Consider the following 13,048-nt stretch of genomic DNA (forward strand, 5'->3'; position numbering starts at 1 on the left):
CTTGAATGAGACACAGGATGCACTACCCATAACCACCACCATCAAGATTTTGGCGAGTGAGCAGTTCAGCCCCTGCCATATAATCATTGCTGTGTGCCCTGGGGATCAGATGACCTGTAGGGTTCCTGACAGTCATATAGGACCAAGGGAAAAGAGAAGATGAAGGAAAGAAAGGCTAGTATTTTTTCAACTTTTCTGTGTGCATTTTCTATGTTTAGTGTTGGTGGCATGCCTTGGCAATATTCAATTATGTTATATAAAATAGGAATACCCCTTGACAGTATTACTATTTAATGTACATTTACATTTGGTAAAGAGGCCTTATAATCTCCACCTTGCAAAGGAATGTTTAAAGTTATTATCTTTACCACATACAGTCCTATGAAAAAGTTTGGGCACCCCTATTAATCTTAATCATTTTTTGTTCTAAATATTTTGGTGTTTGCAACAGCCATTTCAGTTTGATATATCTAATAACTGATGGACACAGTAATATTTCAGGATTGAAATGAGGTTTATTGTACTAACAGAAAATGTGCAATATGCATTAAACCAAAATTTGACCGGTGCAAAAGTATGGGCACCCTTATCATTTTATTGATTTGAATTCCCCTAACTACTTTTTAATGACTTACTGAAGCACAAAATTGGTTTTGTAACCTCAGTGAGCTTTGAACTTCATAGCCAGATGTATCCAATCATAAGAAAAGGTATTTAAGGTGGCCAATTGCAAGTTGATCTCCTATTTGAATCTCCTCTGAAGAGTGGCATCATGGGCTACTCAAAACAACTCTCAAATGATCTGAAAACAAAGATTGTTCAACATAGTTGTTCAGGGGAAGGATACAAAAAGTTGTCTCAGAGATTTAACCTGTCAGTTTCCACTGTGAGGAACATAGTAAGGAAATGGAAGACCACAGGGACAGTTCTTGTTAAGCCCAGAAGTGGCAGGCCAAGAAAAATATCAGAAAGGCAGAGAAGAAGAATGGAGAGAACAGTCAAGGACAATCCACAGACCACCTCCAAAGAGCTGCAGCATCATCTTGCTGCAGATGGTGTCACTGTGCATCGGTCAACTATACAGCGCACTTTGCACAAATAGAAGCTGTATCAGAGAGTGATGAGAAAGAAGCCGTTTCTGCACGTACGCCACAAATAGAGTTGCCTGAGGTATGAAAAAGCACATTTGGACAAGGCAGCTTCATTTTGGAAACAAAAATTGAGTTGTTTGGTTATAAAAAAAGGCGTTATGCATGGCGTCCAAAAAGAAACAGCATTCCAAGAAAAACACATGCTACCCACTGTAAAATTTGGTGGAGGTTCCATCATGCTTTGGGGCTGTGTGGCCAATGCCGGCATCGGGAATCTTGTTAAAGTTGAGGGTCGCATGGATTCCACTCAGTATCAGCAGATTCTTGAGAATAATGTTCAAGAATCAGTGACGAAGTTGAAGTTACGCCGGGGATGGATATTTCAGCAAGACAATGATCCAAAACACCGCTCCAAATCGACTCAGGCATTCATGCAGAGGAACAATTACAATGTTCTGGAATGGCCATCCCAGTCCCCAGACCTGAATATCATTGAACATCTGTGGGATGATTTGAAGCGGGCTGTCCATGCTCGGCGACCATCTAACTTAACTGAACTTGAATTGTTTGTCCAAAATACCTTTATCCAGGATCCAGGAACTGATTAAAAGCTACAGGAAGCGACTAGAGGCTGTTATCTTTGCAAAAGGAGGATCTACTAAATATTAATGTCACTTTTCTGTTGAGGTGCCCATACTTTTGCACCGGTCAAATTTTGGTTTAATGCATATTGCACATTTTCTGTTAGTACAATAAACCTCATTTCAATCCTGAAATATTACTGTGTCCATCAGTTATTAGATATATCAAACTGAAATGGCTGTTGCAAACACCAAAATATTTAGAACAAAAAATGATTACGATTAATAGGGGTGCCCAAACTTTTTCATAGGACTGTATACTTACACACTCACGTCCTTTCGCAGTTCTCCAGACAAGCCCACTGCTGACTGTTCTAAAATGATTAGGTTAGGCCCTTCTCTCTTATTGTACTGAAGCCTATGGGTGTCCTAGACCAGCACTGCATGGAGCCCACACCTCTATTATCCATAAGAGAAACTCATTACACAAAAACAGCTGCTCTAGAGATTATCATCTTCATGAATCCATCTACTGTAGTGATCCATGGAAGGTTTTATTAGTAGATGTGCAGAGGGCAATTGTATGCGAAAGCTTTATGGCAGCTTACATATAATATCTTTATACTTCAGTCCTATTTTCATATTATATTATAGGATGAAGTTCACGAACGAGATCGGTTCAGTGATTTCCTGCTAACTAAACTTCGAGATATGATACATAAACATCCAACTCTGAAACTGATTCTTTCTAGTGCTGCTTTGGATGTAAATTTGTTTTTGAGATACTTTGGAGGCTGTCCTGTATTGTACAGTAAGTATATCTTCACCGATATCCTGTCATATACCTTTTAATTCAGTGTTGGTTAGGGCTCGTTCACATCTGCGCCCGGTCTCCGTTCATGCAGGTTTCCGTTTCCTGCACAAAACTGAGCAGGAGACGGAAACCTGCAGGTCTCTTTCAAACCCATTCATTTGAATGGGTTCGAAAGATGTCCGTCCATGAGCACCGGTGAACGTTTTATGTTCTCCGCCGCAATTTTTTAAAAATCGGACACAGAGTCGGACATGCAGTACTCTGTGTCCGGTTTAAAAAAAACGGTTTCGTGGCGGAGAGCATAAAACGCTCACCGGCGCACATGGCCGGACCTGGTTTTTTTTTTTTTTTTGAAGTACTGGAACAACAAATAAGAGAAAGTCCAGCCTCATTAAAAACTGGCAATTCACTGCATGCTATGACTAAGAAGTATTAAGCCTTGAATCGCTGAAGTCCCTGTGGATTTTCTGATTATGAGATGAAGTTGTTGGACTTTCTTTTCTATTAACAGAGGATTAATAGTTAGCATTTGTACTATGAGACCTAGAGATCCTAAAAATATATCTTATAAGCTAGGGCCCAAGCCATCAAATTACATTTTTCTTCTGCAGTGTTTTTCACAGAAAGTCTGCTTCTATTATATCTATACGGAATACGCCAGCATTTCTTTAAGTATAATTGACATACTGAGTTTTGCAAAAAAAAGCTTGTGTTTTTGAAATGACAGCATTTCCACTGTGGATTTTTTTCTGCAACGTGTGTATGAGATAAGCCAGAATCCCATCCATTTTGCAGGTAATGTAAAATGCAGTGTTTTTTTTGCTGTCGTGTTTCCACCACGTCCAAAACATTGTGTTTTCGCAACGTGGGGCCCTGGCTGTAGTGTGAAAAATAAATATATTTCTCTGGTAGTTCTGAACATCAAATTTATTGCAGAGTGCCAGAGATGACACACTGTGCACCTAAAATAGATTTATCGTATAAAAGATAGTCTGCTTTACAAAGTCAGTTAATGGACGTAGTTCTGATGCTCAGGGAATTCATGTCTTACCTTTTGTTTACATTTGTGTTGGTATTTTGTCCAGGGAGTCCGCATGGGGACCCCCCCCAAATGGAATACCGAACGCAACTGCAAGTGCTGTGCAGTGAAAGCACACGGAACCCATAGACTATAATGGGGTCCGTGTGCATGGGGTCCGTGATATTCCTTTGGAATATCCAGGGCATCAGTACATTTTGCAGACAGTGGGGCAGATTTACCAGGTAGATTAATTTTGCCTCACATTTATTACAGTGCTCATTCTATATGAAAATTTGCTGCACACATTTTCATCTATTTTACTACTTATTGTTTTTCTTACTTATTGCCAAACGTGCCACAATTTTTTGATCTGATGCATTTCAAAACATTCCTCTTCCTACTTGGTCACACCTCTTTCTCACTAGCCCTCAACCACTTGTTGACTGGGGCATACAAGTTTTTAAAACACAAAATAAATGAGGTACAAAGAATGCATTCCAAATTTTGCGCTCATACACACAGTTGTATTACAGAATCCAGTGTTTGCCATATCAGGATAAGATTCTTACCTTAGGGCCTTACCTTACCTTACCTTCATAATCTGATTTCTAAAACAAAATATATATATGTTTTTTATTTTTTTTATTTTTAACATGTTCATTATTGTTATATTTCTGTCATTTTAAGTACAAGGACGCCCCTTTGAAGTGAAAGAAATGTTTTTAGAAGATGTTTTAAGAACCATGGGTTACACAAATAAAGATATGCTTAAGTATAAGAAGGAGAAGCAGTGTGGTAAGTATAGTAACGTGAGTGTAACTTGCTACTGATAAGTTAATATTATTTTCACACAAGGAATTGCTTATGGTATACTCATTTGGCATATAATATCCAGTAAAAACATTTCAAAGAGAAGCGACCCTAAGTGACACCGCACACAAATGTGGGATTCATTTCCTTCACTAAACTTGACCATTGGTATAGAATTGGGGTATGGTCCGGTGAGCTCCCGAATGGCCCCGAGTTGCCACTTTATATCACCTTAGTACAATACTGATCAGCCGTTCTGGACGCTCATTGCATCAATACACTGCGTTCTATCCACACGGCCAAGTTTAGTCCAGGCCACACGTGGGCAATATTTCCTGGATGCAATACGGTCAGGTGCATTGTCACTTCGGTTTAGTATATAAACTCTTCTCGTCAGTAATGGAGCTTGCACTTCATATAAACGTTCAGTCCTGATCAATGCCTAGTGTAAACCTGGGAATAGACATAATGACAATTTGCTTTAGTCTTGCTGTTTGTATGTTTTAAGGACTGGCGTATTTTTAGGAATTCCCTTGTTGTTTTTTGTTAGCAGTACATCCCCTGCATGTAAACAGGGGACTTGCTGTCAGCAATAACGGAAACTGTATTGGAGGGTGGGAACCAATGGTCATTTGTTCTTTTGAAGAAATTCACTCTTATTAAATGAAAATAAACTAGCAGCAATCAACTTGCTATGTTGGTGATTGGAGTTTATTTTTTTTCTTTAAAACTGTTTATTGAAAAAGATACAACAAACATAATAATAGGGTACAGTGCTAAACAGGTAGCCAATAATAAGTAGCAAAATGCAGACATGCACAACATAAGCGCACCTCAAAGAAAGCAAGAAAATACAAGAAAAGGAAAAAAATCTGTCCCTTCGCCACCTCCCAATCCAGATCAGGTCCCCTGTAAGACCCGTTGATCGCCTGTGTTTGGTTATTGGAGCTTATTATGGGAAAGTTATCTGCCTGTGTATAGGACCTTTGTGGCGGAGAGAACATCTCATACAAGAGGGGAGGTGGAGTATGTGCAATATGGAGTGCAATATGCTGTGATGCTTGCAGCATGGATAACTGAAAGGGAACCCGCTTTGTTTTTAGTTTTTCATTTTTTCCAAGGAGACCTCCTGAAAAGGTAAAACTCACAGCAACATAAATGAAAAAAATACTAGTGCACCTTGTAGTGTTCCAATATTTTTGGTTTTAAAGGTGGGAAAACACCTTACGCGAATGTTTGCTAAAGCCACTGATTTCTATGGTTCTAGTTAACCATCTAGTAGTGTGTATGGGGCTGTTTTGAGTTTCTCTCATAGCCAATGTCTGGGGAAAGAAGAGTCTGGCATTATATGGATTTCAACATATCTGATTCTTGGTTTTCAAGCTGCCATAGGTGTCAGGCTGTTTGAGAACACATGCTCAGTTGGCTGAATATAGCGTGCATGTGTATGGCAGAAGGGTTTAGAAGAACTAGCTGTCAGCCATAAAGGTGTTCAGACTATAGTGTTCCATGGTTTATGGCTATTTCAAGGCTTAACCTTCACTTGGAGTTGAGGCTATGACATTTTAACATCAAGATTTTTATTGAAATTTTGTTAAATCACAAAAATCAAGTCTGAGGCCTTGACGTTTTATGTAAGGTATAAACAGCAAAGCACAAGATTCAGTCTTAGCCACGTTGCATCCGATCATGTGCTTAGTGCTGGCTGTGAATGAAATCCATGCACTGCCTGTGCATCGGCCATGCTTCTGCGGCACCATCATTCACTGAAATAGGAGCCGCGGAAACATGGTCACAATATCGTGTATTTCACAGTCATGGATAGGTCAGTGTGCATTCCGGGAAAAACCCTGATAGCACACTGACCTTACACACTGTCGTCTGCAAGGGGCTTTAATCCAATATACCAGGGCTGTGGACTCTGAGTTGGGACAAGTTTTGGGTGCAGTCAGAAAACATTACTGATTCCAGTTTTCAAATTAACTGATTATTTTTAGTTATGCAGTTTCTATTATCGTATACTTAATATAATGCATAGTTTGTTGCATATTTACTTTTATAGGAATGCAGGCACTAGCTTTTTAATGAATTGGAGGAGCGTTAATACAGGCTGACTGACCATAAAAATAATGTGTGTGTTCTGTTACCAGAGGAAAAGCAAAAGACAACCCTGTCTGAATGGCATTCTGCAAAAGAGAACAGCGTAATGGGTAACACCCAAAGGCAGCGGAACATTACCAATGTCAGCGAGGACTATGATTTGCTGGATGATGGAGGGGACGCTGTATTCAGTCAGCTGGTATGGTCTAACTCTTTTCTTTCCTGGGCAGCCTATATAGTACCTGCTGATCATCAGATCATAGATCATAACCTGCAGCTATTGGGCCTTGTACCTGTTTGTTTAATAAATACAAAGAACAATTCTTATGTTTATGGAAGTTTAAGAAAAGGCAGATTTATTCATACTATAAACTTAGATTTGACAGTCTAATGGTGTCAGATTTATCACATTTGTTGGCATGGTTTACTTTTAAAACATGCGCCAAGCATGTCCGCTTTCCGATATGACACACCAACTTTCTTCTCCGTGTCTAAAATGAATAATAAATGTGAAACAAGACCCCAGTGTTGTTTGATGTCCAACATTGGGTACAGATGAATTGAGCAGTGTGTGTGCTGCCTGATCACTGCTGTTTTCTGCTGATCAGTGGGGGTCTGAGTGACTGGACCATCACTGATATCCAAGTTATCCCCTAACTTAATGATAGGAAATAACTTACTTCATGCGAAACCCCTTTAAGTTAAATGGCAACATTCTGCCACCACTGAGGCAGTTTAAGAGGCTATTGCATACTGTTGTGCAGTGTCCACACAGTTTCCAGTAAGCTCTGAAACTACCCTTAGCAGTGGCATAATGTTATCATTCAAAGGGGGTTTATGCGCTTATAACTGATGACCTATCCTTAGGATAACTTGGTTTGAGTCTGACACTTGGGAACCCCGCTGATCAGCTGTTTAAAGAGGCTGCAGTATTCAGGTGAGCGATGCAGCCTCTTTATTACTTACCGAGCACAGCGCCATACAATTGCTTAGTGGCTGTACTTGGAAAAAAGCAAGCAAAGTGATACTCAGTAGTGAACATTTATTCTTCGGTTACATTTTTCCTAACACAGACTACCAGATAAAGGGTAACCATAGTCTTTTATTATACCCTGGAATACCAATAAAACAGAGGGAATAGTTAATTACAAAATGTATAAATGTGCATATATGTCTGTTTTAGTAAATCATTGTAGTCGTCGTTTCTTATAACTCTGCATTGTGCTGTTCACCTCTTATTCCTATGACTATGTTAACAACTGGGCAATGCGAGTTTGGATTTTTTCCTACAGAACAGCGGAAGAAAACATGTCTGAACAGACTTGTAGCATAAAGTGTGTGTTCTTCACAGACAGCACCTGAACAGAAATAACTGATGTGTGAATGAGGACTAATGCATAGTCCGTAAAATTGTTTGCTAACTGCTGCTTTCTATTTTTGTCCTTCAAGACTGAAAAGGATGTGAATTGCCTAGAACCCTGGTTGATAAAGGAAATGGACTCCTGTCTCTCAGATATTTGGCTTCACAGAGACATAGATGCCTTTGCTCAACTTTTCCAGTTGATATTGACTGAGAATGTCAGCGGTGAGTTTTCATCGTGTTTACCTGCATATATATTTTGATGTCAGTCTCATACAGTTTTTGTCTTTTCGGAATTAAGTGTCCTTCAATATTTATTAGCATTTTCTCACATGGTAACGTTAAAATGCAAGCAATGTAAGGTGCTACATGAAGGTGAAGGTCTGATATCAGAAGCCAACCCCACAGAAAGGTTAGGGGCACCTGTAGCAAACTGTATTTTTCTGTAGTGAATTGGTGCCTTTGTTGCCCAGATATTGCTGTTTTTGTCAAATGAGCTCTTTGAATCGACAAGGGCAATGCCACTTATGACTTTGGAGTGATGGCAACACCCTTGTTGCTCTAAAGAGTTCACTTGCATATTGACAAGAACATTGTAAAAGAAACACGAGGGGAAACCCTTTTGATTCAGTGATTCAGGTAACCTTAAGCTATATCTATCTACAGGGCTGGTGTGATATGTTGGGTTCTATGGACATACTTCATTTAAAAATCATTATTATACTGTATGTATTATGAGATATATCAGTAAACCTATCCTTTTCTAAAACTTGCCACAGCTATAACAATTACCATTTTGTATATGTTATTAAAATGATAATTGGGACAGTTGAAGAACACCTACCATTGTTAGTAGATCAACCAGTTATACATATGATTTGCTATTTTCCAAGAAATATACATTTAGTCTAATGCAATTGGATGATTAATTTCTTTTAATTCTATTTCATTCATGCATTGATATGTGGCCATGTCCGTCGATATTATAGTGAAATCTTTAGCCCGGAGTCCACCAAATTTTTTTTGTTTTTGTTCTTGTTTTTTTATTGGAGGAAATCTAGCTCAGATTTGACTAAAGATCGGGGCCACACGGTGGCTCAGTGGTTAGCACTGCAGCCCTACAGCGCTGGGTCCTGGTGTTCAAATCCCGCCAAGGGCAAAAAAACACCTGCAAGGAGTTTGTATTTTCTCCCCGTGTTTGCATGGATTTCCATCCCATATTCCAAAAAGACATACTGATAGGGAAAAATGTACATTGTGAGCTCTATGTGGGCTCAAAATCTACATAAAAAAAAAAAAAAAAAAAAATCTGACTAAAGACATTATAGATAACTGGTGACCTCAAGTTGTTACACCCCTCCTCCACAGTAGCATGCATGTTTATCTCAATCTGGAAATTTTCAAACTTCCCCTTTTCTCTATTGATGGAGTTTGCCTTCAAGTATGCACCTCATACCGTTTTATTCAGATTCTGTGGAAAGCATGAAAGGCTTGTTTAGACTAAGGTCCCATGGGATGTCCCACAGCAAAAAAGCGCTGCGAGAAAACCTGCAGCGGAAACACATCGCAGCCCCTGCTACCTCTTGTGTCACCCCTTCTACCTCATAGATTGTAAGCTCTTGCGAGCAGGGCCCTCAGTCCCATTGTGTGAAATGACGTTCTTTGTTATGTATTTGTCTGTATTTGAACCCTACAAATTGTACAGCGCTGCGGAATATGTTGGCGCTATATAAATAAAATTTATTATTAGTTCTTCCCACAGCTTTAAACAGAAAGTTCACAGAGTTTTCCTCCGCAGACTTTCTGTTACAGTCATACCTATGGGGAAACTGCCATTGTTTCCATAAGTATAATTGACATGATGCGATTTCCGATTTTTACTGCAGAGTGGGCATAGGATTCGCTAAAATCCCATCCACTTTGCCCATACTGTATAACACTACGACTTTTTTTTTCCCCATGGCGTTTCCGTCACGTGAGGCCCGGCAAAAATGGCAAAAATTGAAGAGGAATTGAGGTGGACTTCTGCCTTGGATTCCTCTTTATTTTCAGGCTGTCTGCCGCAGTTTTTACTCGCTTGGAAGAAGGTTGATGACTGTTTCATGCTGCGAGTTCTACAGATGATCACTTGCAGAATCCATGGCAAGATTGAGCAGATTGACGCTTATTTTTTTCTGCATCCTGCTTTGATATGGATGGAATTTGGAGTTGATTTTGAGGCGGAATCCACCTCAAAATCAATGCTAAATTACACTGTGTAACCATGCTTTAAAGAGCTGATTCCAAATATTATATATATATTTTTTTTAAACTTTCTGTTGTTTATTGTATTTTACTCAGTTGACTACAGGCACAGTGAAACAAGCGCATCTCCATTAATGGTTGCCGCTGGGCGAGGCTTTTTAAGCCAGGTAGAGCAGCTTATTGGAATGGGAGCCAATGTTCAGAACAAAGCTTCTAATGGATGGTAAGAACTGTTTCTTTTGTCCATTTTATTCACATGAATAGATGTCCTGATAATTTCTGTATATAAATTATTTTACAGTAGTTTTCAGGTTCACATATTCTGAGTAGAGTTTAACACAGGGGTAGGCAACCTTTTCTGTTCGGCGTGCCGATTTAAATTAAAAAATCAAAGATGAGGTCCTCAGAGTGCCGGGCAATAATTGTAAAGCTGACGACACCTACACTAAAGTCATATAGCACAAACCGCAACATAGGGGTGCTATCATACTGCGCTCCCAGCCACATGCGCTTACCACTATTTGCCTGGATACACATGTGCTTTTCCTTTAGAAGCAATGTAAGTACATGCGTAACCCACAATTAGTGGTAATGTATGTGACTGGGAGCAGAGTAAGGTCATACCTGTAAACAGCTGACACACAATGTACCTGTATGCTCCATCCAGTCCTTGGCCGTTAGTAACTTCAATTTTCTGTAAGGGAGCGTTCACACTACCGTCAGTGTCCGACAGCTAGTGTCCGCTGCTAATGTCCGTTCAAAATCTTGTGCGGATATTAGCAGCGGACACTAGCTGTGTCCGTGACATTTTGCATTGATTTAAACGGACACCGGGTGCATTCTTTTACTGTTCGTGGGTGTCCTTAAGTGTCCGTTCCCAAAGATGTCCGACTTTTCAAGTGGACAGCAAAACCCGACATGTAGGTTTTTCTGTCCGCTTGAAAAGTCGGACATCTTTGGGAACGGACACTTAAGGACACCCACGAACAGTAAACGAATGCACCCGATGTCCATTTAAATCAATGCAAAATGTCACAGACACAGCTAGTGTCCGCTGCTAATGTCCACACAAGATTTTGAACAGACATTAGCAGCGGACACTAGCTGTCGGACACCAACGGTAGTGTGAACGCTCCCTAAGTGAAACGCAGATTAATTTCAGTCACTTTTAGTTCCTGGCGATGCAGTAACTGCAAAACCCCAGCCAGAAATAAATGGGTGTCACACTTTCAACAAAGTGGCCGCACTGGTGCCCAGGAACTGGATTTGGCTATAATTGCATCTAGTTACAGTGTCACCACCCAATAGAATCACACGAAGGCTGAGGCCCCACATTACAAAAATGCAGCTTTTTTATTGCAGATTTGGCTGCGTTTTTCTTTCCGTCAAAGCCAAGAATGGCTAGAAAAGGAAAGGGAAATATATAGGAAGCTTCTTATATGTCTCCCTCCTGCTCAATCTACTCCTGGCTTCGGCTCAAAAAAACCAGCAAAATCCGCAACGAAAAAAAGCTGTTTCTGCAACGTGGGGCTTTAGCCTAAGGCCCCCACGTTGTTGGAACACAGCTTTTTTTTGTTACATATTTTGCTGTGTTTTTCTGAGCCTAAACCAGGAGTGGATTGAGCAGAAGGGAAACGTATAAGAAGCTCCCTATATATTTCCCATTCCTTCTGTAGCCATTTTTAGCTTTGGTTGAAATAAACCGCATCAAAATCTGCAACAAAAATGCTGCGTTTCTGCAACGTGGGGCCTCAGCCTTAGGCCTCCTGCATACAAATGGCACGCATGTGGTTTTCACTGACCTATATGTTAAAAATGAATTGACAGGGCTGCAAATGCAGACAGATATACGGGATGTATAGGACACATATAGGAGATGTATAGGACAGATATAGGGGATGTATAGGACACATATAGGGGATGTATAGGACAGATATATGACCTGCTCCATAGTTTTCAGTTCTTCAATTTGGCTCAGATACACAGACACAAAAAGAATGGCTGTATATATGGGTCAATTGAAATATATAGGTCTGTACTTTATTCGCAGTTGTAGATAAAGAGTCTGGTCATGTGCATTGCAGGTTAACAACTCAATGTGCCTCATATTAATAGCAGTTAACCCCATCATGTCCCTCACATTAAGCCCCTGTGTGCTTTACATAAGGGACACGGATATGTGAGACATATGGAGGTAATAAGTGAATATCTTCATTATATAGGTCCCTTATTAGTACCTCCATATCTCTCACATATCAGTAACCCTTATGTGAGCCACACAGGGTTAATGTGAGGGACATGATGGGGTTAACTGCTATTAATGTGAGGCACATGGAGTTACTAAACCTAAAGTAATAACCCCAAATGCCTGACATTAATGAGAATAGTTAGTAACACACGTACCTGGTGTTTTTACTTTCACTTTGCTTCTCTCCTCCTCAGAGCTGCAGACGGAGCTCCTCCTCATGTGTAACAGCAGGTCCAGGGAGCCCTTATCCCGTGCAGTGAGAGACTCACCTCTGATTGGTGGCAGTGAGAGAAGGGGGCGTGTCCTACACAGCAGCTCTACCAGAGCACTGAAAGGACGCTCTCTCTCTAAATTTAGTGTGAAGTCTCAGGCTGGCTGCCGTGCCAGCAAAGTATGCCTCGCGTGCCAGTCTTGGCACGCGTGCCAGGGGTTGCCGACCCCTGGTTTAACACATGGCATGGACTTTTCATCCTCATTACTGCTTTGTTTCCTTGCATTATTAAAGACGACTAACCTGAAATTGTGAATGAGTTTAGCTGTTGCTATAAAAATGTATCTGCCTATGTTTTTAAATCAGTAAATTTCCATGTTTGTTTCTAATGTTACAGGACAGCTTTGGACTGGGCAAAACATTTTGGACAGACTGAGGTTGTTGACCTCTTAGAATCATACAGGTAAACTAGATATATTTACCAGATTTTTTGTACCTTAAGCGCCCTTCCTTTTGCAAGTAATTTTTGTTATAACCCAATACTATAACTATAATATATAAGTTCAGT

At 40.1% G+C, this 13,048-nt stretch overlaps 1 protein-coding gene across 4 annotated transcripts in view; it reads left to right on the top strand.

The window, feature by feature from the left end:
- The window catches only part of YTHDC2 (YTH N6-methyladenosine RNA binding protein C2), a 65,461-nt gene that overhangs the window by 21,456 nt on the left and 30,957 nt on the right, over nucleotides 1-13,048 (top strand). For all 4 annotated transcript variants that reach the window (XM_075272049.1, XM_075272063.1, XM_075272056.1 and 1 more), the window contains exons 9-14: nucleotides 2,327-2,483; nucleotides 4,195-4,302; nucleotides 6,468-6,616; nucleotides 7,867-8,002; nucleotides 10,118-10,244; nucleotides 12,878-12,943. In XM_075272049.1, the coding sequence (XP_075128150.1) occupies nucleotides 2,327-2,483; nucleotides 4,195-4,302; nucleotides 6,468-6,616; nucleotides 7,867-8,002; nucleotides 10,118-10,244; nucleotides 12,878-12,943 (743 nt within the window). The remainder of the gene's footprint in view (nucleotides 1-2,326; nucleotides 2,484-4,194; nucleotides 4,303-6,467; nucleotides 6,617-7,866; nucleotides 8,003-10,117; nucleotides 10,245-12,877; nucleotides 12,944-13,048) is intronic.

The sequence above is a fragment of the Leptodactylus fuscus genome, chromosome 1 (genome assembly GCF_031893055.1).
Source record: "Leptodactylus fuscus isolate aLepFus1 chromosome 1, aLepFus1.hap2, whole genome shotgun sequence".
In the NCBI taxonomy this organism is placed as follows: Eukaryota; Metazoa; Chordata; class Amphibia; order Anura; family Leptodactylidae; genus Leptodactylus; species Leptodactylus fuscus.